This window comes from Cimex lectularius, unplaced genomic scaffold (assembly GCF_000648675.2).
Source record: "Cimex lectularius strain Harlan isolate CLEC.00 unplaced genomic scaffold, Clec_2.1 scaffold9, whole genome shotgun sequence".
Lineage (NCBI taxonomy): Eukaryota > Metazoa > Arthropoda > Insecta > Hemiptera > Cimicidae > Cimex > Cimex lectularius.
Window position 1 is genome coordinate 1,880,034 of NW_019392733.1, and position 24,198 is coordinate 1,904,231.

The window sequence follows — 24,198 nt, forward strand, 5'->3', positions numbered from 1 at the left end:
GGAAGTGCTCCTCGTTTTTCACTAATTGGTTTAAATTTGTAGATATTATAGATCCAATAATCCTAAAAAAAAACAGGTAGTGTTGTAATTCTACGTAAGCCTAAATTAACGCAGTGACAATCTAGAATATAGCTTATTTTTCTCACCGTTTTTTTCTTTTTTTTTTCAATTAATACTTTGAGTTCAGCAATGATCATTTGTTCTGCTATTTTATTTGTATCTGATTTTCGATCGACAAAGATGTCAAAGGTGCCTAGCGGACAAACGTAATTGCCACCTTACAGAATTGCATTAATTTAATGACTAATGTAACACTAGAGTTTGACGAAGATTCTTTCATATTTCGGAAAATGTTAATAAATATATAATTGTCTCTTTTGTAGTAAATCAACCACATTTGTATGTTATTCACTACCAAAAACGAAGGAAGAACAAATAGCAGATAAAAACGTGTAGCAAACGTGAATAAGTAAAGAGGATCTAAGGTGCACTTCCTTTTACAGGTACCTCTGAGAAATGCAAATTACCCTGAAAAAAAAACAGCTCAAATCTCGATACCACAGTACATACAAGTATAAGTATTTACTTATCAAATATGAGCTGAAAAGACAAAAGGTAAGTTTCAATCTGTCGATACATTTGTTTTCTGCTAAGCGGGATTTTTGCTTTCCTGTAGATATGTGGAAAGTGTAGCCTAGTGCAAAAGGAGAAATTGTTTTCAATAGGAATTCGTTCACCCTTCTGATTTATTTTATGTTCTGGCTAGGATACGTTTCATTTGATCTTTTACTTTTAACGTGGATATGTTTTTCCTTTTCCCTCCTTCGCAATAAAAGTAATATCCACTTCGTTTCCCTTTTCGCGTTTTCACTATGTTTATTACTTTATTTCTCTTTCCTTTTATTGTCATGAGCAAACAAGGGTTATTAAGAAAAGAAGGTTATGTTAAGATTAGGTTTTATTGTATATTTAAAACAAAAATTGGCTTTTTAATTTACCCTCTTCCATGGTTGGTACAAAAAGTAAGGTGTAAAAATTTTAATTAAAAATCTACGGTTAGGGTGAGAATAGGTTAGGGCAAGGGACGAATTATGTCTGGTTAGGTGAATTAGGGTTATTAAAAAAAGGAGGGTTATGTTAGGTTAAGGTTAGGGTTTATATTTTTATTTAAAACAAATGGCAAAAACTCACGTGGTAGGTACGAAAATTAAAATTTTTTTGTTTAAAAAATTCGGTTCAAAACGTCGGTTGGGTAGGGTTGGGTCACGTTGGATTATGGTTAGGATTGGGGTTAAGGTTTATTTGTACTAGAACTGACGTTCTAGTTTAACTATTACGTAGTTAGTATAAAAGGTATAGGTTTTGATGTTTAAAAAATTTAGTTGAAAACTTTGGTTGGGTAAGTTTAGAGTTACAATTAGAGTTAGGGAAGGATTGATTAGAGTAAGGTTAGTGTTAGGGTAGGAATGGTTAGGGTTTATATATTATTTGAAACAAAACCTGACATTTGAGTTATGGTCAGGATTAGAATTTTTTTATTTGAATCTAAAATTGACATTACGTTTTATTCACTCATGTTTTTGACATAAAAAGTAAAGGTTTTGACGTTAAAAAGTTCAAAACTTAGGTTGGGTAGGGTTAGGATTAAGGATTGGTTAGAGTTATGGTTAGGATTAGGATTAGGCTTTATTTTTTATTTGAAACTACAACTGAGATTATAATTTAACCACCCACGTTGTACAATAGGTTAAGGTTTTCATGGTAAAAAAGTCAGTTCAATACCCGCGTTAGGTATAAATTGAGTTGGGATTAGCAACATGTTAGGTCGAGTATGGTTAGGGCTAACCGGTTTAGGGTTGTTTATGATTGGGTTATAATTAGGAACGAATTAGGTTAGGTAGGGGTAAAAGAAAAGATGTTTACGTTAAGATTAGGATTACAATGGAGTTAGTTTAGGCAGAATTAGGTAAGATAGGATTTGATTAGGTATAGTTTGAGTCAGGGACGGGTAAGGGTTAGGTTTAAGTATGGATTATGGTTAGAGTTAGGATTATTATTAGGGTTTATTTTTTATTTGAAACAAAAGGTAAGATTATAATTTAATTACTCACGTGACTGGTACAAAAAGTAAAAAAGTATTGTCGTTTAAAAATTCAAAACCTAGATTGGGTAGGGTTAGGATAAAGTTTGTTTAGAGTTATTTTATTTGAAACTAAATCTAACATTTTAATTTAATCACTTACGTTGTTAGTGCAAAAAGCAATGGTGATATTAAAAATTCAGTTCAAAACCTAGGTTGAGTAAGCGGTAGAATTTGAGTAAGGATTTGGGTCCAAATCTTCAAAGCGTGGGAAAACCTTGACAAACTGACAATATCTCGAGTGCCAGGACACAAAGGAATTTTGGGTGATGAACTAACATACTGGTGAAAAGTGGATCTGCAAGACCATTTATGCGCTCAGAGCTATTGGGATAACAAGATCAAGCATTATCTCCTACTTTTCCCAAAGGGTCCTTAGCAAATAAAAGGAAAATAAGAAGGAAATAGAGAACTCAAGATATGCCATGCAGATAATTAAAAACCATCAGCAAACACATTGCTTCAGCTAAACGGGGTCAACCTAAGAGGAGTGATAGGGTCATTTGAGAAAACACCTACACAACATGGCATTCGATGATCCCCCCCCCATGTAGGTTATGTAATGATGAAGAAGAAACTGTTGGAATTATTGGACCTCAATAGAGATCCAGGTTACCAAGATGAATCGGGAAAAAGAAATGAAGCATTGACAATCAATGACCTACGACTTCTTAATATAAGGATCGAGTCAATGGAACTTGGAAAAGTACAAATAAGCCTGAAGGCTGCACTGCTTGGGTGTAATAATGTATATTGTATATTGCCATTTACTTGTTTCTTCTTGATTAAATTTCTGCAAATTATTCTTTTTGAAGAGTGGATGTTTTAAAAAAATAAACAAAAAATCGCCACTAAATTTATTGATTGTATATTTCAATAAAATATGTTGATAGTTTTCATCTATTCCCCTCCGACGTCTCTGGAGAAGTTAACGATTTAACAACAGGTAAAACAGTTAATTACAACGTGACGATTTACGTCGCGTCGATTGTTCTAGTTATAGGAAGTGATCTCGTCTGGATAGGGGGTGTCCACGTACGCTCCGGCTGAGTCCAGATGTACCCGGTATTCGTCATCGAACAATAAGCGCTGTAGTACCGCCCTTCGCTCCTGCAGAACGACCACATCGGACACTTGCACTTGAACTGGTTCTGAAATTCTTCCTTGCAGATCTCATTCCACCAGCAGGTCCTCTATGGAAAAAAACACAGCAGCATGACCTGTTTTAAGAAAGAACCTCTAATGTGACTGAAAACCTTTTCCACATATAAACCTTCAAACGAAACTTAATAAAAGGAAAATAAACACGTTTTTGTTAACCATCTGAACATTGCAGTATACTTAACTAAAAGGAACTCATCATCAGACAATTTTAATACTCAAAACAGGCAATCAATGAGTTAATGTATACCTATGTTTCCTTCATCAATCGTGCTAATTTTTAAATTTATGAATCAAATATTAACAATTTTGTCACTTAATTAACTAGAATATTTACCTCTGTTAAATATCCTTTAACGGACTGATCGTTGATGGCCGGCATAGAAATGCAATAAGGTATGCACATCCATAACAATATCAACTCATAACCGGCAGCCTTAAAAAAACAACATAATAATTAAAAAAGAATCAAACTTTTATAGTGAAGTCTATTGTACGATTTAAATTTTATTCCAATCTTTATGCTAATTCTTCTTGATATCATGGCTAGTGCAATTTTTAAGAAAATTTTTAATAATGTTTATACTTACAAATTTTAACATAGCAAAACCAACACCACGGCTGTGGCCCAGGTGGAAAAATCAACGCGTCCCAATACCCTCCAAATTATTTATGTCGTCAATGCCTAGGATTGGAATGACATTTCAAACGGGTCGTTTATAATTTTTGACCTAGGTTCCGAGTCCTTGTTGAAAGAGAGGGCGAGGCTGCAATGTTGTCATAGCTACTCACGATATGGATCTACTCAGTCTGGCTAACCTTCGCTGTTTTGTACCCTATTACTGCGCAATCAAACAACACCCCTTGTACCAATACAATATACAATTTTTCCTTCCCTAATTCTTTCATTTTACAAATTACAAGAACATTTGCGATAGTGACGATTAATACACTTAAAAAGGATATGTGGATTTTGACAGTCAATTTTCAAAACAGACACACTGTCTTTTAAAAGTGACAAAATATTTTGTAAACAGTTAAACAGCAAGACGCGTGCGCAAGCAAAACGTGAAATGCCAACCCTAAACTAGTTTGGAATAGTCTAAATACTCCTAACACAACTGGGCTCCACAAATAGTGGGTTCAGGTCACAAGTCACAGGCACCATAGTTAAAAACGCATAAGCACAAATCATCTTTGTGGTATAAACAAAAGCCAAATTAATTTTTTAAAAACTTTGAGTTACTAGTCTTACAGGCCATCACTGGCGACTATGTCAAGAGGAAAATCAGATTTAATAAGAACTTTAGAGGGGCGTCGGTGGCCGCAACGGTTTAGGCGTTGACACGGAGCTCATCACTGTAAGCTAATGGTCCCGGGTTCGAATCCAGCGGTCCTCCATTCGAACCCGACATATTTACAAATAGGCTTTTTTTCAAAAAAACAAAAACACCGACACCCTAAGTGTTGCGAACCCTCGTTAAAAAAAATACCCAGTAGAACATACTAGGAAGAAGCATCTTTTATGCTGACTATATATGTTATAGATTATTTCAAGTCTATCATGGAAAACCTTGGGCAATATGCCACTCTATTTCATGGAGAAACCGTGGCTGTTGAACTCCCTGGAAGATTAAAAAGGCATGGCATTAACAAAAAATGAATACCCATTTACTCAAACAGCAGGGACTAAAGGCAACTCCTCAGTATTGAAGCCTAGTTTGGGATTGCATCATGAGCCTGTCAGACATTGGGTACAACAACAAAGTTACTCTCGTATTGATACCAGGGCATACAGTTAGAGAGGGATAAACTCAGAGGAGTGATAGGACTATTTACCGGTCACTGGCATCTGAGAAAACATCTACAAGATGGGCATATTCAATGATGATCCCATTTGTAGATTATGCAATGAGAAGGAAGAACCAGCCACCCATATCATTTGCAAATGTGAAGCAACCGCTCATTGTAAATATAACCTGTGATACAAATAAAACCCAGAGAAACGAATTGTGGCAACGACAGTCAATGACTAGTCTCCTTAAAAGAAGGATCGAATACATAGACTGAAACAAGGCACTAGTAAAGTACAATACGCCAGAAGGCAGCAGTGCTTGAGGAACATAAAACCCCACTTCCTAGACTACTTTCTTCATCATCATCATCATACCAGAGCATACAGGGCGTAGGAGCAACGAGGAGGCCGATAAATTGGCCAAGGAAAGGACGCCTATCGGCCTAAACCCTTAACCCCCCCCCCCTGTATACATTGCCAAAAACGTACATCCATCAGAGAATAGGATAAGAAGAATAAGTTCTGTTCAATGTGAATGTATTTCAAGTCAGAAGAAAAAAGTTCACTAACGGACCTAGAACTTCTTAGGTAGAATGATAGTTGGAATGCAGACTTTAAAGGCATATGAATAGACCCGGACCAGCAGACAAACGTGTGCAAATATTGCCAGGAAGAAAAAAAAAGAGCGGAGAATATATCCTGTGTTGTTGGAAAGGTACTCCTGCGAAAGAAAAATCGGGGCATAAAGGTTATACACGAGAGCGCATAATAAAACTTTGGGATCTGGTAAAAGCCTTAAGCTTAACGAAGAGCTCTAAATAATTATGGAGATTCCACAATATGCCAATATTACACCGCCGACCATCCGGATTTAGACGTCATCATTCCACTGTTCAACAAAGCCATCATGTTCTGGAAGAAAGAATGCTGCCCGAGGGCCGACAGTGACCAACTGCCGAGTGCAAACTCAACTCAACTGTTGACTACTAACTGCCGACTGATCAGTTACCTTCTGGTAGCATGCACCTTTTTGCAAACCTCCCCAAAGGACTCTACGTGGGGCTTTCTTCCCAGTGGCAACTACTACCATCTGGCCTCACCATTTTCCATTTCTTGAGCTATTCTTTCAGTGGGATTCTCGAGCGTCCACAGAAGAGATAAATGTGTTGCTTCGACTTTTACTTATACACTGACCAGTGGCCAAATTAAAGTGTAAATGACTAGTGACCAATTGGCAAGTGCCAACTCATCACAATTACTGACTTGCTGACTACTAACTAAAACATTAAGAACAGGCTTTTTTCGGGGTTTTTTCGGTTGATTGAGACTTGAAAACAAAATTGATTTTCAGTTGGGCGCGCGCGGGTTTGGCCGGAAAATGACGTCACGGAAAATAATTGGCGTTTTTTATTGAGACCTGATGATCGGAAGGTTGATTGAGCGCTGTCAATTTAAGGAAAACCTCCAGTTCCCTTCCTTTTTTGTTAGCAATTGTAGAACGTAAATTAAAGCTTTATTTGGACGCTTTTTAGTTGTTCGGAGTAGATCCATTATGTTGCCTTCGTTAATTGATAATGAGAGCTTTACGTCTGGCCCGGCGCAAACCTCTTATATGTGGGATTATTCTAAAAGCTGAATGTCGATATTTAATGCAACACCGGAAATAATATAATAGTTGTTTATGACCCTTTCTCGTGTTTAGATTAGTTTTAATTACAGAATAAAGCAATAATATCGGCCAGAATGGCTACGAACAGACTCGTAGAATGGGTCAACGCGCTTATCACACGATTCGAAGAACAGGTAAATCCAAAAATATGTTTTTTAACGCCGATCCATGAGGAGGATGGCATTTCATTAAATCCTTGTTTGTGCAGCTTCCGTGTCGTGCTGGACCCCAAACGACTCATTCAAGGATAAACGAAGAACAAAATCAAATTTGCCTTATAGAAATTAGTCGCTATAAATTCTCATTAGTTATCTCAGGGCTAACTAAAATTTTACAACGCGTCAATGAGAGTGTAAGTATGTTAATTGTTACATTTTAACCTCTGAATTGCCATTTTAATTCGTTAAAATTGTCTTTTTCCCCTTCCAATTATTTTAAAAATTAAGCAATAGCTCCATCATCCTTACTCTAGACAGGGTTGAAATCTGGGCATTGCGATATAGGCAGCACAGTTCAAAAATATCAGTCCAAAAACTCATTTTTAATATTAATCTTCGGTGTTTTGGTGACATTTCTCCATTATGTTTTCAGGATTATGAACCAGTAATTTGGTCATATCCAGTCATTTTGGTCTGCTTGCCCTCGTTGGTTTCGTCTGTCATGGCGTCAATCTTAACAGACCAGCCCAGCAATGACCAGAATTATTCTGAAATACCATCTCAGCAAGGATAAGCAAACCAATATGATCAGTACCAGCAATATTCAGTGTTATTGTTATTGGTTTGATTATAATGTCTTTTTTTATCCATAACAACCCAATTAAGTGTTTTCGTTGGCATATGGTTAGTTTGGAGATTCCCTATTGATTGATCTTTTCTGGTTATTTTCACCTGCCTATCCTCACTGGTTTGGTCTGTCATGTCTTACATCTGAAAGCCCAATCCTGTGAATATAGACATATTAAAATGATCAGTAACATCAAAATTCAGTGTCTTCGTTGGTGTGTAGTTAGTTTTGTGATGCCCCAATATTTTATTTATTTTTTGTCTTTGCATTTCCTGCAATTAGCACGGTGCATCTTCCCGTATAACTATATCATAAATATATATTTGTATATACACATACATATTGATACAAAAACAGTAAATTCATAACTACCAATATGTAATGATAAAACAAATAGATACATAAATAAACATACAAATAAATAAATTAAATAAATATATAAGTAATGAACATACATAAATTACACTTTCACTCCAGCAGAACGAATAAATTGTAATATTACTGTACATATTTTGAAGGTGCTAATGTAATTCCCTATGATGAACTTTATTTTGGTCTTCATCGATTATTTTCACCTGCTTATCCTTGCTGATTTGGTCTGCCATATCTTCTCTCTGAAAGCCTAACCCAGCGTAGACCAAATTGATCAGTAATGTCATAATTTAGTGTGTTTGTTGGCATATGGTTAGTTTTGTGATTTCCTGTTGAGATCTGGGTCGTGATCAACATTTATTTTGGTCTTTTTCAATCATTTTCACCTGCTTATCCTCACTGGCTTGGTCTTTTAGATGCATTTCAGCATTTCTCCTTCTTCGGAGGTAGGTCAGAGCTATAAAAACAGAGACGATACAATTTTTTCTGATTCATTTATTTGAATTTTGTCAATATCGAATGACCTACTGATGAAATAGTCGAGCCAATATGCATCTGATGGACCAAACATCATCATGCAGATCAAAATGTTCAAAAATTAGTAAGCTATAAAATACAGTCAGTTAATTAAGGTTTCTAGTTGAGATAAAAACCTTAATTAATTGAAAGATATTAATTGGTCAAGCGGACCACGAAACTAGTGAATTTAATATGGTCATGTTGAATCCTAAATTTCCTCTATTTTGAACACAAACTCTGTTTACCCAAGGCCGCTTCTAAAATATTCTCGATGTTGGGTGGCAATTCTCTCCCAGGTAAAAGTCCTTAAAATCCAACTACTAATTAGATAACTCACTTTCAATTCGGAAGGCACAGTTTTGTGCAAATGATTATGTAGTTAAATCTACTTACAAGTATAAATTAGTTTAGAAAAATCAATACTGATAAGCAGATACTGAGAGATTTAATTGAATCAGATTCCCATCATACCTGCTCCATGATATCTTCATAACTTCAAATATATCTGAATCAACCATTTGTATCAAATAAAAAAAGTAAACAACTTAAATGACGTCTGCACAAATTAACTGACGACAATACGCTTGTCCTTTTATTTACATTTTCCTTAGCTTCTCACAAAAAATCAGGTACATTTTGTTGGACTTGTGTTTAAAAATTGGTCTTGTACTTTTAGAAATTGTAATTTTAGCAGTTAAGAGTTAAGAGCCTATTTAAGGTCCTAAGTCTGAACTCCATTGAAAATGAGAGCTCTCTGCAAATAACCTCAAGCAGAATAATTTTTAAAACTGTGAAAGTCAAAATAGAGTAGACTCTTTTTAAGACTTCCAAAGATTTTTTTTCACTTCTTGATGAGCGAGGATTGAAGCCCATAGAGTTCATTTCAATGAATAAAACATTACTTTCATGACATCATCAATGTTTAATATTTCATAAGCAGAGCTCTTTAATGAATGATATGTGAAACAGAAAAATACCTATTTTGTTAGATGACGTATTAAATGTAAAATTTTCATATATGCACTTTAACATTGTTTTTGTTTAATTTGCAGTATGTAACAGCCATTTCAAAACCTCATGAAAAAGACTTTGAGCGGAATTGTTATGAATCCCTGCTCATAGTTTTAGATACTCTCGAACAATGTCTTTCCTTTTTGCCAAAAGATACGACACGCTTTGATGAAGCAATGAATGTAAAATTACTGTTGAGAGAACTCTGTCAGTTTTTAGGCATGTTCAATAATTTTACAAAATAATTTCAAGTAAGATTTTGTTTTATCTTTGTATAATAATAATGATATTTCAGATCCTAGCGATAATCCTCATGCAATGCAATTGAAAACATTAGCAACTAAAGTTTTATTTGCATTAAGTCTAAACTTCTTTAATGCTGTTTTTAAAAGAATTTCAGCAAGGTGAGTTCTACTTACTTATTTTTAATATATTATTTGTATGTAATTAACTTTTTTTGCCAGGCTTCAAGAACTAAGTGCCTGCAATGAAGAAAATCCTGATTACACTGATATCGAATTGATTCAATATATCAATGTTGATGTAGTAAAACTCACCCAGCTCTTAAATGGTTTGTTGCAAACTACTTCTAGTACTCCTACCACCATTATTATTACTACTACCACTTCTACTATTACTACTACTTGCACCTTAATAAATAATTTCCAACTGTTCATCACATTTTGTTTTATTTTCCCTCATTCTTTTTGTTTTTTCTATCCCCACGTCTAATTCCAAGCAATGGCTAACACAAAATTATAATTTTTTTTAATATATATATTAAAATTGTCAGTAAAGTTTTTTAATTTTTAGACGATTTCAATGAATACGTCAAAATTGAACAATGTATTTATTTTATTTTTGTACTCTCATTTCTTATTATTTATTACATACAATTTCATACCATCCTATCATTTCTATTAAAACATTTTTTATTTTATGTATTTGGTTATAAACAAAATGTACTAGTAATTATTGATGTATGTAGGGTATTAATTGTTGATGTAGTAGGGTTCATTTTCATATTTTCTAATTAAGGCTAACTTTAATTAATAATGGATAGAATTTTACTTGATATTTAAAAAAATGTGTAAAGTACAAATGAGTCATAATTTTGTTATACGATCGCTGTAACAATTTGACAACAATTGGACTAAGGTTGAACAAGTAAAGTTTGTACATTTTATAGCGAAAACTTGCACAATTTTTGCCTCAAGATTAAATCAAAAGTGAAGATTAAAAAATATAGATTTGTTTCTTATTCTAATATAGTTTTACAAATTTTTTTTACTTATTATTTTTATACAAAGTATGGTTGAGTTGAAATATTAGTGTCTTGAGGTGGACTCGAACAAACAACATCCGGATCAGTGGGTTTGAGTCCTGCTCCACTAATTCGTCAACTCAACCATAAAAAATCATAAATAAATTAAACTTATTACTTTGGTTAATAGGACAAACTAAAAACATATTTAATTTTTTTGTGTGTGTATGTATATAAATATATATACACAAATTATTTTGTGTATAGTTTTTAAGAAAAAAATAATAATTTGCACTATATTTTTTCTTTATTTACAAAGTGGAAGGACATGATTGTTGAACTCTTAGAACTATATTATCATCATAGTAGCCCTTTCAAATTTGGAACTGATCTCTGGTCAGAAGAGATTAATTGTCTATATGTGGTAACTTAATTCAAAATTGATGGTAGTCTTTACCAAGGTTTCAAATTAATTCATTCATTTTGAATAATAAATATATTCATAGTATTTATTAAGTGAACAAGGTTGTAATACAATTCGATCTACAGAAATTTTCTGTTCCAATTTGAATAATTTTAATTAGTTTTTTTAACAAGAAATAAAATAAATTTAAATATTCATTTAATTTCTCTTGATGTAGGTGTACTACTATAAAGCCTTAAATGCATATTCTCATAAGAATCACTTGTATTTATAGTTATTTATCCGGTAGAGATGTATGTAAATCACTTATAGATGTGACAAAAAAAGACAAGTATTTTATGAAACTTTGCCTTTGAAATTAATTACTATGCAAATACTTACAAAATATCTGTTTTACTACCTTCTGAATTTGAATAAATATAATTTAAACCTTTCAGAATAAATTAAGTTTGTTTGAATATCAAATATTATGGAACTAGAATAAAACATGACAATTTAAAATAGTGTATTACCTCCCGTCCCTCTAGCATATAAATATGTAAACCCACTTTTCTCTGTAAAACTAATTCACAATTTACTTCATTCTGTTGGCTGTAGAATTAGATGTTTCTTATATTTATTAATTTGTTTTTTTTTCTTTTTGGTATGTTTTGAAGATTTTAACTCTGTTGTATATTTAAAACCCCTCCCAATTTAAAACGATTCATAATTTTTAGAAACAATTCCTAAATTTAAGTCACTGAAAAAATCTGCACACCAAGTTTTAATGACTTCGTTAGAAAGAGCCATTTGGAATTGGATGGATACGTATCCTGAAGAGTTCTCCAAAGTACAGGTAGGTTTAAAGAAACATCATCTCTTTAAAAAAAAATCATATGGTATGTATTGATATTTAAATATCTCTGTTTTAGCAAAAAATAAATGATGAATTAGCAAAAAGCGCTGATTTGTTATTTGACACATTAGACCAAACTGTTGACAATAAAAAATGTAGAGTTTCATCATGGCCTCTACAGATTATGCTGTTAATATTATCACCGGTAACTTTTATATTGATATTTTATTTTATGTTGACATTATTGACTTTATTTCCCTTGAGTATCTTGATTATTAGTTAATTAATTAAATGCCACACATTTTTAGAGAGTCTTTGAAGAGATATTAAATGCTGATGCTGGTGCACCTTGTTCCCCGAGGCACTCAAGGAAAAAATCATTCATTGAATCAGTGAAAAAATCAATTTCATCCCATACAAGTAAACAGCTAACAGAAGCAGCTGCAATAACTTGTGTAAAGTTATGTAAAGCATCCACTTACATAAATAAAAACTCGGTTAATGTTGTTTTTCAACTTGTTCAATATATTATTAATGATTTAAAGGTAATAAGCCAATTCAGAAATATGTTAAAGTATTTCGTCTAAGTTATATTTCCGTTCTTTCTTTTCCAGGCACTTTTGTTTAATCCCGCGAAACCATTTCCGCGTGGACAAAATATGGTTGTCCATGATATCGATTTAATGATTGACTGTTTTGTATCTTGCTTTCGAATTAAGCCGCACAACAATGAAGCGCTTAAAGTTTGCTTAAACCCTCAAGCCCCATGTACATATCATTATGTGCTGGTCAGCTCTTTGTACAGGTTAGTAAATTTAAAGTTTTTTCATCTATCGTATACTAAAAATAAAAGCAATTCATTATTTGTGAATAAATATGTTAAGAAACTTTACAGAATAGTTTCTGGTCATATTTAGTAAAAATTATTCTATCCTTAGGATAATAACACAGACAAGTTTACACTGGTGGCCTCAAATCGATTTGGTCTACAGTAAATCTTCAGAACTGCGCTCTATGTTTACAGATACTTTGAATAAAGCAACTCAATGTTTTATGACCCAAACGCCTCTCAGAGTTATACAGGTAACTGCAATCACTTTCAAAAATTGTCCACTTAAAATGTTTAGTTTAAAAAAATATATATATTTTTTCAATGGCATTATTGGTTATTTTGTAAAGAATTGCTTGATTTGTTATTTATTTATTATCAATTCAATTAAACTGATTGAATATTTTTCAATTTCAATTATATGAAATTCTTTATGCTAAAAATAATTTCATAATAAAACAAATCATGCAATTGTGTGTTGCGTATAATTTTTTAGTTTTAAATATTTTTTTATTGTTTTGGAGATCACAGTGCCTGAGTGGTTAGGGTTTCCAACTCGGATTTGCCACACTAGTGGTTCTGGGTTTGAATCCCAGCATTGCACACGGCTTTTTAAAACGCTGTCAACCCTTTGGGGTAGAAATTTTCTTTCTTATTTTTTTCCATAAATAACCTTAATATTAATTATAAAACAGAAAAAATATTTTTTAATTTTATCTTTTGTCTAAATTAGGGTTTCCAGGGTCTCATTGATAATCGCCACCTCAGGCCGTTCAGCATCTAGTTTCCAATTACATTTAAAATGCAAAAAAAATGTATAGCCTATTTTCTCAGGTTTCAACCTGGATTCATGTCGATTGTTAGTCTAAAAACTGCTAATGGAAATCCATAGACGGGAAAAATGAAAAAAAAAACCTGTCACCCCGTGGGGAAGACAAGTCGGGTCTCATATGACACCTTCCGCCCTGGGTTAATATGAAAACCATATTTTAAATTGGTTTGGGACCTTGTCTGCTACACCCACCAGGGTTAAGCCCTCCTGTATGGCAGGAATTTTCTTTACTATTGATTATTTTATAATTATACATCTTCTGGCATGTATTGTACTAGAAGTGACATCAGTTCAATAATTGTACTAGATAGGAAATAGGTGGTCTGTTTCTGTGGCTAACCTCTCTCATTAACATATTGTCTTCCACTTAGTGCTTTTTTTTCTTTTGCAATAGCTAAGTCTATCTGAGTAGGCTTTTTATGCTATTCTAGTTATATGGTCATTGTAATGCTATATTAATTTGAGTTGTTGTATTTTCACTTATACTTCTAATTGTTTTATTTGATTTTAGTCTCTAACTATGAAGAGCAAGGATTCTGTTCCAAAATTTAAAGAAAGAAATGAAGAAGCTCCTGGGTACCGTGCTCTTTTGCTTCGAATGGTTCGCTTGATACATGCTGATCCTATGCTTATGTTGAATGTCAGTACATATTGAACTGTTTACATAATGTATTCAATTCACAATTGTGGTCATTTTGTATTTTAGAATCAAGGAAAGGCTGGTCATGAAATTCAAAGTTCAACTCTGGAGTTAATCAACGGTTTAGTTAGCTTAGTACACCATCCAACAATGCATGATATAGCTCATGAAGCTATGGAAGCACTACTGGTATTGCACCAACCAGAAAAAATAGAAGTTTGGAATCCAGAAGCTCCAATAAACACTTTCTGGGATGTAAGGTATGTAGTAAACACAATTTAAAAAATATTGTAATGTATTTTTATGACCACTATCATTCCATTACTCAGCTTTAAAAAAAAATAATGGAAAGCAATTTTACGTTAATTTCATTTTAAAATTATGAATTACAAACTTTTGGTCTTTCAAATCAAAAGATAATTGTTCAAAAACCAAGAATGCACGATTAGAAAGGTAAGAACTAAATAGTTTCAGTGGCACACCAGAAATATCCATATCGGACATCTTTAGCAATAAAAACTCATGATCAACTGAGTCAAAAACCGAAAACATCATTATTTGTACCAAGCTTATTTACAATATAATGTGAATCAAAAAAAGCCAACTCGGTTGACTTACCTGGTAAAAAGCCATATTGATTTTCTGGTATAATATTATTGTTAATTAGAAAAAAAAACAAGTAACCTTGCCTTAATAATTTTTTTAAAATGCCAAAGTCAAAGAAATTAGTCTACAGTTATTAATGTCCAGTTTAGAACAATTTAATGAAAAACATGCAATGAGTGATGTTTTTCCCAAAAGAAAACAAAGTTTAAAAATGTGTGTCAAAGGAGTTATTATAAAAGATGAAAATTTACAAATTAAGGAATTTATAAGCATGTCATCATAGGATTATAATTAAGTTTCAAATCGTTGATGTAAGAGAGAATTTCATTTTTAGGCACAGATTTAAGTTCAAAAATAGCTTGCACTGAAACCGGATTAAGGGGCAACGATCCCCTGCTTAACAAATGTTCTGTATAAATAAAAATATTTTATAATCTGTATGTATAAAAATAATAATAAATAAATAAAGATGCAATATCACCAACTTCGGTTAAATTTATGTTGGTGATACTAGGTCAAAAAATATTAGACAATATCTAAGCGTTTTTGCCAATAGGCTCTAAGTGCTGAAAAACATATTTTAAGTAACTTAACTAATTTTTTTAAAATATGATTTTCTGCCTTTGTTGTGCATATTTCAAGGTTATTATGAATATCAATACAAAAAGAAAATTATATGCTAGCTTGTATTCAGATTAGATCTTATATAAAAAGTTACAAAAATAATGTACAGGTATTGGAGAAGAGGTACATTTATTATGTACATTAGAAGAGAAAAAATAAAACTTAAATCAATTTCCTGAAGCATTTTGTTTTATATCTCCGGTTCTGATTTATTTACAGAGGTCAGTTTTGTGTTATTTTGTTTAGATCATTGGGTTCTATACCCTTATAAATTAGATTGGTGGACACATGTAAAAGCTGTCACCATTTTGTGATTTTTGGAAATTGAAGTCAAAAATTTGTATTCGTGGATTTTTCAGGGTGTAGAAAATTATCAACTTTGTTTCTTCCAAAAAAAATATTTTAACCTATTTTGCTATGTCACTCAGTCACAAAGTAATTATTAATAGATTTAGATAGCTTAAATTTGCTTATTTGCAGATTGATGTTTTTTTTTAGTTTTTTTTTTTAGTAGGCAAGAACGCTTAGACAAAAGTCTAATAGTTTTCGCCAAATTTGGTTAAAATCAGTGATCCCATGCTCAAGCCTCCTTTAATCCATGTTTATTTAAAATTTATTTATTTCCTCTGTTCAATATTTTTGATTCATCATTTATTTTTTTCAGTTCTCAAGTGCTTTTTTCAATATCCCAGAAACTTATTCAACACCAAATAGTGAACTACACCGATGTATTAAAATGGTTGAGGGAAATTTTGGTCTGTCGAAATGAGTTTTTGTCTCATCACAAGGATTATGCAAATGTTGGGAGCCACATAGCAATTTGCAAACAAGCCCATATTAAACTTGAGGTGTGTATTTACACCGGTCGTAAATTTAATTTGATCATATCTTATTAAAACGTTTTATTTTTTTTTTTTTTTTTTAAGGTTGTTTTCTTCATGTATCTTTGGAGCACGGATATTGAAGCAGTCTTAATAGCAATGAGCTGTTTTGCGCTGCTCTGTGAAGAAGCAGATATACGCTGCACTACAGAAGATATAACAGTTACAACATTATTACCCAATTATCACTTATACCAAGATTTAGCACAGGCTTCTACCATTCTTACAACAGGTCATTTTTAAGATACATTTTTCAAATTTTCTCACAATCTAACACAATAATACAATATTTATTAAACATCAAATTTTAACTTTTTCAGCAAGTGGAGATTCTCGTCTATATTGCAGGGAACAAAACCATGGTATGTTTGTATTATATCTATAGCTGGAAAAAAATCAGTACTGATTGTCTGGTGTTGTTTTCAGGACGAGCAGTGCTGCAAAAACGAATTATGGCACTACTTAGAAAAATAGAACATTGTGTCAATGGTGTTCAACCAGTAAGCATTTTATGTTTCAATTTTATCATTTATGAATTTTGTAGTCATTATCATTACTAAAGCTCACAATCCTCCCATAATATAGAATTTTTATAACCTCCCATAATTTTTTAACGTTACTGTTGACTCTATAATCTTAGAATTATTTTATTTTATTTATTTATTTTTGTTACTTGATGATTTTTACTTTAAAAAAAGCGAGTTTTATATTTGTAGTAATTAGAGGATCACGGTGGCCAAGTGTTTAAGGCAGTAAGTACCTAAACATCTTCGCCAAAACAAAAATATACCTCCTCTCAGGAGGCAAGAATTAAAGAAAATAACAGGAATTTATTCTTGGGCATGCCCTATTCAATTCAACCTTCAAAATTAGGAAAACTGAAACAAAAGCCTGCCGACTCTATCATGAAAAGGCAAAGATGACTGAAAAGGCTAGAAACAGCGCAGCATCAGGAAGGAAAGTTTAAAAAAATAAGTAAAACAAAAAAAAGTAACCCAAGGAAAGTGCTCAACTACCTTAAAAGTAGTGCACTAAAATCACCAATAAAATGGAAAAGTGCTCAAAGATAATACAGTTAACAGTTAGTAAGTTTTAGCCACCTTAGTATTTCTTGGTTCGAATCCAGGCACAGCCCCCAGCTGTTTAATTGAAAATTGTATGATAGAAGTATAAAGTGGTGTAAGCAGGTGGTGACACTATTTACTTATCAATAAGTGATAGAGAACATTCAGCTTACATGCTTAACTACTTTTTGTGTAGGGGATGATAGGGTTCTAGAAATAAAATAAACCAAAGAGATATAGTTTTGTAAACATTTATTGTAACACTTGCCTGCCTTAATGTGGCAACGAAGAAATATAATGTCAAAAATCAAAACAAGTCAACCACAACTAACTCTATGATGAGCTTATAAACAAGAGGACTTAGCCCAAACGATGCTCCCCAATCTTTCACATCATCTTCAGCGTCTTCCAGGATCTTTTTTCTGCAGTGGGTCCTCGACAGTCAACTATTTGACTTGTCACAATGGTTGGTCCTTGCTGGCTGAGTCCCAGGCAGAGTGTGGCTGTTTAACTGCTCTGACTGAGTCCACTTGTTGACTGACTGGGTGATTTTCTGACTATCTTTTGCTTTCCCCTTTTGTACAGGTTTTCCAACCAGAGTAGGGGAGGAAAGGAAAAGCGAATAACTTTTGAGCAGATGGGATCCTGGGGAGTTCCAATTAAGCAGCCATCTTGTCCCACACAGTGGGAATCTGGTGAAGTTGTATATTGCCCATCCAGCTGGCGTGATCACAAATTTATGGTGTCCCATGGTGCTGGATGTACTGTTTCTGTGACAACTTTCCCACACTAAATAACTCTTCGGCTTTCATTATTTAGTAGACTGTCTATTCAACTATTGCATTTGTATAATCTCCAGGTTTGTGGGAAATGTCTCTTTGCTCCCTTCTTGATTGGCGTGCTGTCAGATTTACAGCCTTATTTTTAATGTTTTTTTGACATTCCTTAAAACTTATTTTAACTATTCCTGCGTATTGTAAGACTGGGCTGTTGACTGTTGGGGGGTTGTGTTGACCTCTTGTCTGCATCACCCAACAGGTAGTTGGATGTTAAGCCCTTCTGTATGACAGGAATTACTTAACTTATTTACATTTTATAATTAATGTCTATATTTAGGTTATTTTACTAGATATGTAATATGCAGAATATAATATTCAGTGGAACAAATTTTAAATTTTAGGCATGGGAAGAAACTTTCAGAAATTGGGAAATCGGGACAAAATTTTTGACATCCTATCCTAAAACAAAGCTCGAAGATGGACAGTTGGAGCCATTTCATCGAACAGCTGGAAAACGTCGAGCTTCTCATCAAAATTCAGATCACGAACTGGAGGTATGAATTAAAGAATTAAATGATTTTTTTCAATACATTATTATCGGTTTGTATTTAAGGACCAAATCAATGAATGGGCCAACATGACCGGGTTTTTATGTGCCCTTGGTGGCGTATGCCTACAAAGAAAATCTCCAGTTCGGCCTATGAGCAATATGAATGATGTCAGAAAAAATACAATTCTTCCCAATCCTACCCAGGAGATACAGTATTGCCCTGTCACTCAGTAAATACACTTTTATTTTAAAAGAAAATGTTTCTGTTATTCAACTTTCCGTTTTCAATATTCCTATAAAATGATCATGAAATCTAAATGTCTTTTTTTTTTCAGATTCATTGGCCATCTGCTTCGTTTGTTAGTTTGTAACAATGAAAAGTGCGGTGGACAGATTCAAAAACACGTAAAAGAACTTGTGGGACATGAAATGTCTGCTGCATTATATCCAATACTATTTGATCAAATCAAATCAGTTGTTGAAAAATTTTTTGACCAACAAGCTCAAGTATGATAATTAAATTTACTTCATCATGGACATTTTATAATTGAATTTCTTTGATTTTAGGTTATTGTATCTGATATAAATACACAGTTCATTGAACATATTATATTCATAATGAAAAATGTATTAGATAGTAAAAGTGACCAACCTGCAGACCATCTTGGAGTTACAAGCATAGAAGGAATGATGTTAGCTATAGTAAGGTGTGTTAAATATTATTCACCATGTTTTTGTTTTTAATTTTTTAATAGAATCACTAATTTATTGATTGATTCATTTTTAGATATGTCAGACATTTGGATATGACAGTTCATGCCATCCATATTAAGACTAAACTATGCCAACTGGTAGAAGCCATGATGAAAAGGAGAGATGACCTTGCATTCAGGCAAGAAATGAAATTCCGCAATAAACTCGTCGAATATCTCACGGACTGGGTATTAGGAACGTCCCATCAGATTGCTCCCCCAGGCTCTGGTGATGCTTCTATTATTACCAGGTAAAACATATGGTTCATTATGCTTACAATTATATCAAACAGAATTATTAAATACACTTCTAAGACAAAAATTCGGACACTTGTACTTGGTTGTTTATTTTAAACTATATTATCATGTATGGTAACTTTGGCACCCGTAGAGGAGGACAAGTTGAGTTGAAAATACAAAAGAAACATAAAACATTCTGTTATGAGTATTATTTTATTTACCACACTATAAAACATTTATCTTACCAACTGGTGTAATTAAAATAGTGAATCAAGAAATAAATGTGAACTCCATAAGAAGGAAAATAAAATATGACTTCCAAAGAGAACAGGGATGTTGTCAACCCGGTGGTGATGCCCACCCCAGAGCCATTTAGTTTCCAACCCAGTGAATGGCCACAATGGATTCGAATGGGCTGTGGACTGGACTGGAGAAGTACGCATATCTGTTGGCCTCTCTTATCTAAATAAAAACGTAAAACGCCAGTTCCACCCAATGCCTCAAATAGAACTGCAGTTGGCAGAACTTAATTTGGCAAAATACTTTAGCAAGCTTGACACCAATTATGTATTCTGGTAACTCAACCTGGCAAAAGACTCCCAAGATTATACATTTATTACACAATTTGGGAGATTTACATTTCAGAAATTCCCCTTTGGAATTACATCCGCTTCAGAGGAATTCCAACAAAGGATGGCAAGAGTCCTTCCTTGAAGGGACAAGAATTGCTTGATTCATATGAATAACATATTAGTCTGGGGAAATACAAAAGAAGAACATGATAACTATCTGAGGAGTGTTATGGAAAAAAAGAAAGCTGGGATAATTCTAAATTAAGGGAAAGCTGAGTTTTGTAAACAAAAGGTTGAATTTCTAGGATTTCTGCTTTTCAAAGAAGATGTAGCACCTGATCCGAACAAAGTGAAAGCAATTACAGAAATGGAACCACCCATGATGTAAAAGAAGTCCAACACTTCATGGGGATTGTAACATTTTTAGCAAAGTTCATCCCTAAATTAAGCAAGACCATGACATCGATCACAAGGTTGGTAAGCTCAAACAATGCACTTGTATGGGAGCCATCTCAACAAATTGCTTTTGAGAAAATCAAGGAATTACTCACATCTTCACCTTGTCTAACAATATCTGATCCAAACAAACCAATAATTGTGTCTTGTGTCTCGTCAACCAAAGGACTGGGCACCTACTCCAAGTAGAAGCTGGAGTCAAGAAACATGTGGCCTATATTTAAAAGACCTTGTCAACTGCTGAAAGCAATTATGCATATATTGAGTGAAAGACAGTATTTACAAGGGATAGCGATCATATGAAAAACTTTCTACCTTTTTGACTTTGACCATTTGGAATTGACTACCTATTATGGAAGCTGTTAAAAGTTCTGTTATAGCCATCATGCATTGCAGTCGACCACTACTTTATCTTCGATCAAAACTTCCGGTGGCTGTATACCTCTGTGGACTGTCATGGATGGTAGAGTGCACCACGCCTAGGACTTGGGCTGTTTCCATCATTGGCCAAACTGTCAGCCCAGGCAACAAGATCTTCTTAACTTAAACCATGTTTTTAAAAAAAAAAAAATTATTTTTTTACTCAAATTTATTGTTTCATCAAAGAAAACAATCTAAAAACCCAAATAACTCACTCAACAAATTGGCTCTGGAAAGGATGAAATTAAACTGATTTTTTGATATTTTCCTACTATTAGTAAAGACTACCAAGTTAATATATTATGTAAAATAAACAAATAAAACTAACAAGTTTCATCTTTTTTTCTTTTCTTTTTTTTTAAATGTATATTCAAATAATCTCCTACCTTAAAAAACATTATTTAACTTTTTTTTCTGTTATTCAAGAGATTTAGATCAAGCGTGCATGGAAGCAGTAGCTGCACTCTTACGTGGTCTTCCATTGCAACCTGAGGAATCAGACCGAGGAGATTTAATGGAAGCAAAGAGTCAGTTATTCCTAAAGTAAGAAGTAAACATTAACACAATGAAATTTTTTTTTTTTTTTACTTATCGAGTAATATTGTCTCTGTTTTTATAGGTACTTTACTTTGTTCATGAATCTACTGAATGACTGTAGTGAAGTGCCAGATGTAGCGAAAGATGTGTCAAGACAGCGGGTATCTGATGGCAAACTTACAACTTTAAGAAATTCGACAATTCAAGCAATGTCAAATCTACTTTCTGCAAATATTGATAGCGGTCTAATGCACAGTATTGGTTAGTAAAATATAATGCAATGTCAAGTGAATCATTACAATCTGTTTCGTAAAAATTATACAGGTTGTCTTGTGAACAAGCAATACTTCAGGAGGTTATCATACATCTTAAATTAGAATAAAAAGTTCCTATTGTCAAAAAATCTGGTTATCAAATGTATTCAAGATACTTCACTTGTCAGGTTACTTCTACCTTTTACAACTTTTTTCTCCAGGGTATTAGTTTGGTTTAGGTGTCAATACATAACTCATCACAGTAAAGTGAAGGTCTCGATTCGAATTCAGTGGCCTTACATTCAAACCCAACATACTTACATTTTTTTCAAAATCACGGGCACACTGAAGATTCATATAACCTCATAGATGAAATAACCAACAACTGTACTTTGTGTTACCATGCATTATTTCCTTATGTAAAATTAAAAGCTATTTTAGAAATAACTTGTGTTTTATAAAAATAAGGAAGACAAATAATGATTTGCCATGGGTTACAAATTAAAATCAACATTTTGAACCTAACATACCTTCAAATGTGCAGTTTTACAAAAACATGGACAACCGAAAATTCATTTATCCTCAGAGTTAAAATAACCTCATAAAAAATAAGTCTTAACTGTACTTTGTGTTACCCTACACCATTCGACTTATTTTGAAATTATAAAAGCTATTGGATGCTTGTTTTATAAAAATAAGTAAGACGAAAAATGATTTGCCATGGGGTTCGAATTAAAATGAATTGTCATTATTTTGAAGCGAACATACCTTCAAATGGGGGACCGCGGTAGCCGAGTGGTTAGCATGAGAGACTCTCACGCCGCGGTCATGGGTTCGATTCCCACCGTCGCCTCTGGCCCTTTTTTCACGATAACCCCCCCCCCCCCCTCAATTTGAACACACATATAAGAATTTGTCACCATGGCTAATATGCATAGATCATAAGGCAAAAAAAAAAAAACTTCAAATGGGCATTTTTTTTTTTTTTAAACATCGGCATCCTTAGAGTTCATATAACCTCATAGTTGAAATACCCTAGTAATTGAACAAAACTTCCATTAAGTCTACTGTATCAAAATGTTAAATCCTCCAGTAATTTTTTTTTTTAAACACCCCAGCATGCTCAACCCCACGACCCGCCCCCAGCCACAGGGAGTCCCATGTTACACATTGCTCGTTTAAATTTTGTTGATTAGGTTAGCTTCATTTAAAAAGTGAAACGCTTTGTAAGTGTATCTTGATCATCCCCTAAAAGTTCAGGTAGTGTATTTGGTAAAGCGTACTTATTTCTGATACTGTCATATAGATGACATGATATAAGCATATGTTTTACAGTCACAGTCTCATTGCATAAATGACAGATCGGTGGTGGCTGACGAGCCATCAAGTATCCCTTGGTGGCTCTACAGTGCCCGATTCTCAGCCTAGTTAGGATCGCTTCTTCTTTTCTTCTAACTCTAGATGAGGAAGGCCACATTCGAACAGTGGATTTTATTTCCCGAAGCTTGTTATCTGTGACATCTGACCAAACCTTTTGCCATTGTGTCCATACTTTAATTTCTAAAGCGGAATTTAAATCATTCCTTGTGATCTCGCTGATTTTGGTGCCATTTACTGTAGCTTCTTTGGCAGCTCTGTCCGCTAGTTCGTTGCCTAAAATATTCATATGCCCAGGGATCAAAAAAAAAAAATGACACTCTTCCCTCACTGTGAAAGACACTTCAGAGAATAAAGGGCATCCTGGACCATGAGGTTATTTGAGAACGGGTGGTAAAAGGCCTGTAGGGCAGACATCGAATCAGTGCACACGACCAGTGTATTGTTTTGAGCAATCAACATTCAGTGATTTGATTATTGCCGTCATTTCAGCTGTATAGTTACTCGCTATTGAGTTTAACGAAAATAAATATTTTCTATCTCCAACTACACAAGCTGCTCCCACCCCATCGGGGCCTTTAGAACATCCGTATACACGTGTTGCTGAGGGTAGCTTACTCTTGATGGTTAAGAATTCTTGTTTATATATATATAGATAGGATTGTCATTTTTATTATGCATATTCAGAGTCAACATTACTTTTGGTTTTGATAGTAGCCAGGGAGGTATGACTGAACAAGTTTCTTTTTGCAAAGGTGGTATCATGAACTGTACATCCAGTAACATTAGTGATATTCGAGCTCTCCAGT

The 24,198-nt window shown here is 33.5% G+C and overlaps 2 protein-coding genes across 6 annotated transcripts in view; one reads left to right on the top strand and one right to left on the bottom strand.

Moving 5' to 3' along the window:
- Positions 1 to 2,992: 2,992 nt before the first annotated feature.
- Positions 2,993 to 4,099, bottom strand: LOC106665340. Its single transcript, XM_014391681.2, has 3 exons — positions 3,892 to 4,099; positions 3,639 to 3,737; positions 2,993 to 3,333 (listed from the first exon to the last, which is right to left on the bottom strand). Exons 1-3 carry the CDS (start codon positions 3,901 to 3,903, stop codon positions 3,115 to 3,117), a joined length of 330 nt encoding a protein of 109 aa, XP_014247167.1. The 5' UTR covers positions 3,904 to 4,099; the 3' UTR covers positions 2,993 to 3,114.
- Positions 4,100 to 6,564: 2,465 nt separating this feature from the next.
- The window catches only part of LOC106665350 (neurofibromin), a 57,661-nt gene continuing 40,027 nt past the window's right edge, over positions 6,565 to 24,198 (top strand). For all 5 annotated transcript variants that reach the window (XR_001340296.2, XR_002910310.1, XR_002910309.1 and 2 more), the window contains exons 1-23: positions 6,565 to 6,899; positions 6,974 to 7,117; positions 9,495 to 9,672; positions 9,749 to 9,857; positions 9,918 to 10,024; positions 11,858 to 11,976; positions 12,053 to 12,181; positions 12,285 to 12,521; positions 12,591 to 12,781; positions 12,915 to 13,059; positions 14,149 to 14,277; positions 14,344 to 14,537; positions 16,172 to 16,355; positions 16,434 to 16,620; positions 16,709 to 16,750; positions 16,815 to 16,888; positions 18,633 to 18,785; positions 18,845 to 19,011; positions 19,117 to 19,288; positions 19,349 to 19,488; positions 19,569 to 19,784; positions 21,648 to 21,764; positions 21,841 to 22,019. Coding sequence is in view for 2 of the 5 variants with exons in the window: in XM_014391707.2 (XP_014247193.1) it covers positions 6,840 to 6,899; positions 6,974 to 7,117; positions 9,495 to 9,672; positions 9,749 to 9,857; positions 9,918 to 10,024; positions 11,858 to 11,976; positions 12,053 to 12,181; positions 12,285 to 12,521; positions 12,591 to 12,781; positions 12,915 to 13,059; positions 14,149 to 14,277; positions 14,344 to 14,537; positions 16,172 to 16,355; positions 16,434 to 16,620; positions 16,709 to 16,750; positions 16,815 to 16,888; positions 18,633 to 18,785; positions 18,845 to 19,011; positions 19,117 to 19,288; positions 19,349 to 19,488; positions 19,569 to 19,784; positions 21,648 to 21,764; positions 21,841 to 22,019 (3,373 nt within the window). In the remaining 3 variants the exon portion in view is untranslated. The remainder of the gene's footprint in view (positions 6,900 to 6,973; positions 7,118 to 9,494; positions 9,673 to 9,748; positions 9,858 to 9,917; positions 10,025 to 11,857; positions 11,977 to 12,052; positions 12,182 to 12,284; positions 12,522 to 12,590; positions 12,782 to 12,914; positions 13,060 to 14,148; positions 14,278 to 14,343; positions 14,538 to 16,171; positions 16,356 to 16,433; positions 16,621 to 16,708; positions 16,751 to 16,814; positions 16,889 to 18,632; positions 18,786 to 18,844; positions 19,012 to 19,116; positions 19,289 to 19,348; positions 19,489 to 19,568; positions 19,785 to 21,647; positions 21,765 to 21,840; positions 22,020 to 24,198) is intronic.

Bases quoted from the DNA above. Each gene is read 5' to 3' on its own strand.
- LOC106665340 (XM_014391681.2), bottom strand. The intron at 3,334-3,638 runs GTAAATATTCTA...TTTTTTCCATAG, and splicing joins TTAAAGGATATTTAACAGAG to AGGACCTGCTGGTGGAATGA.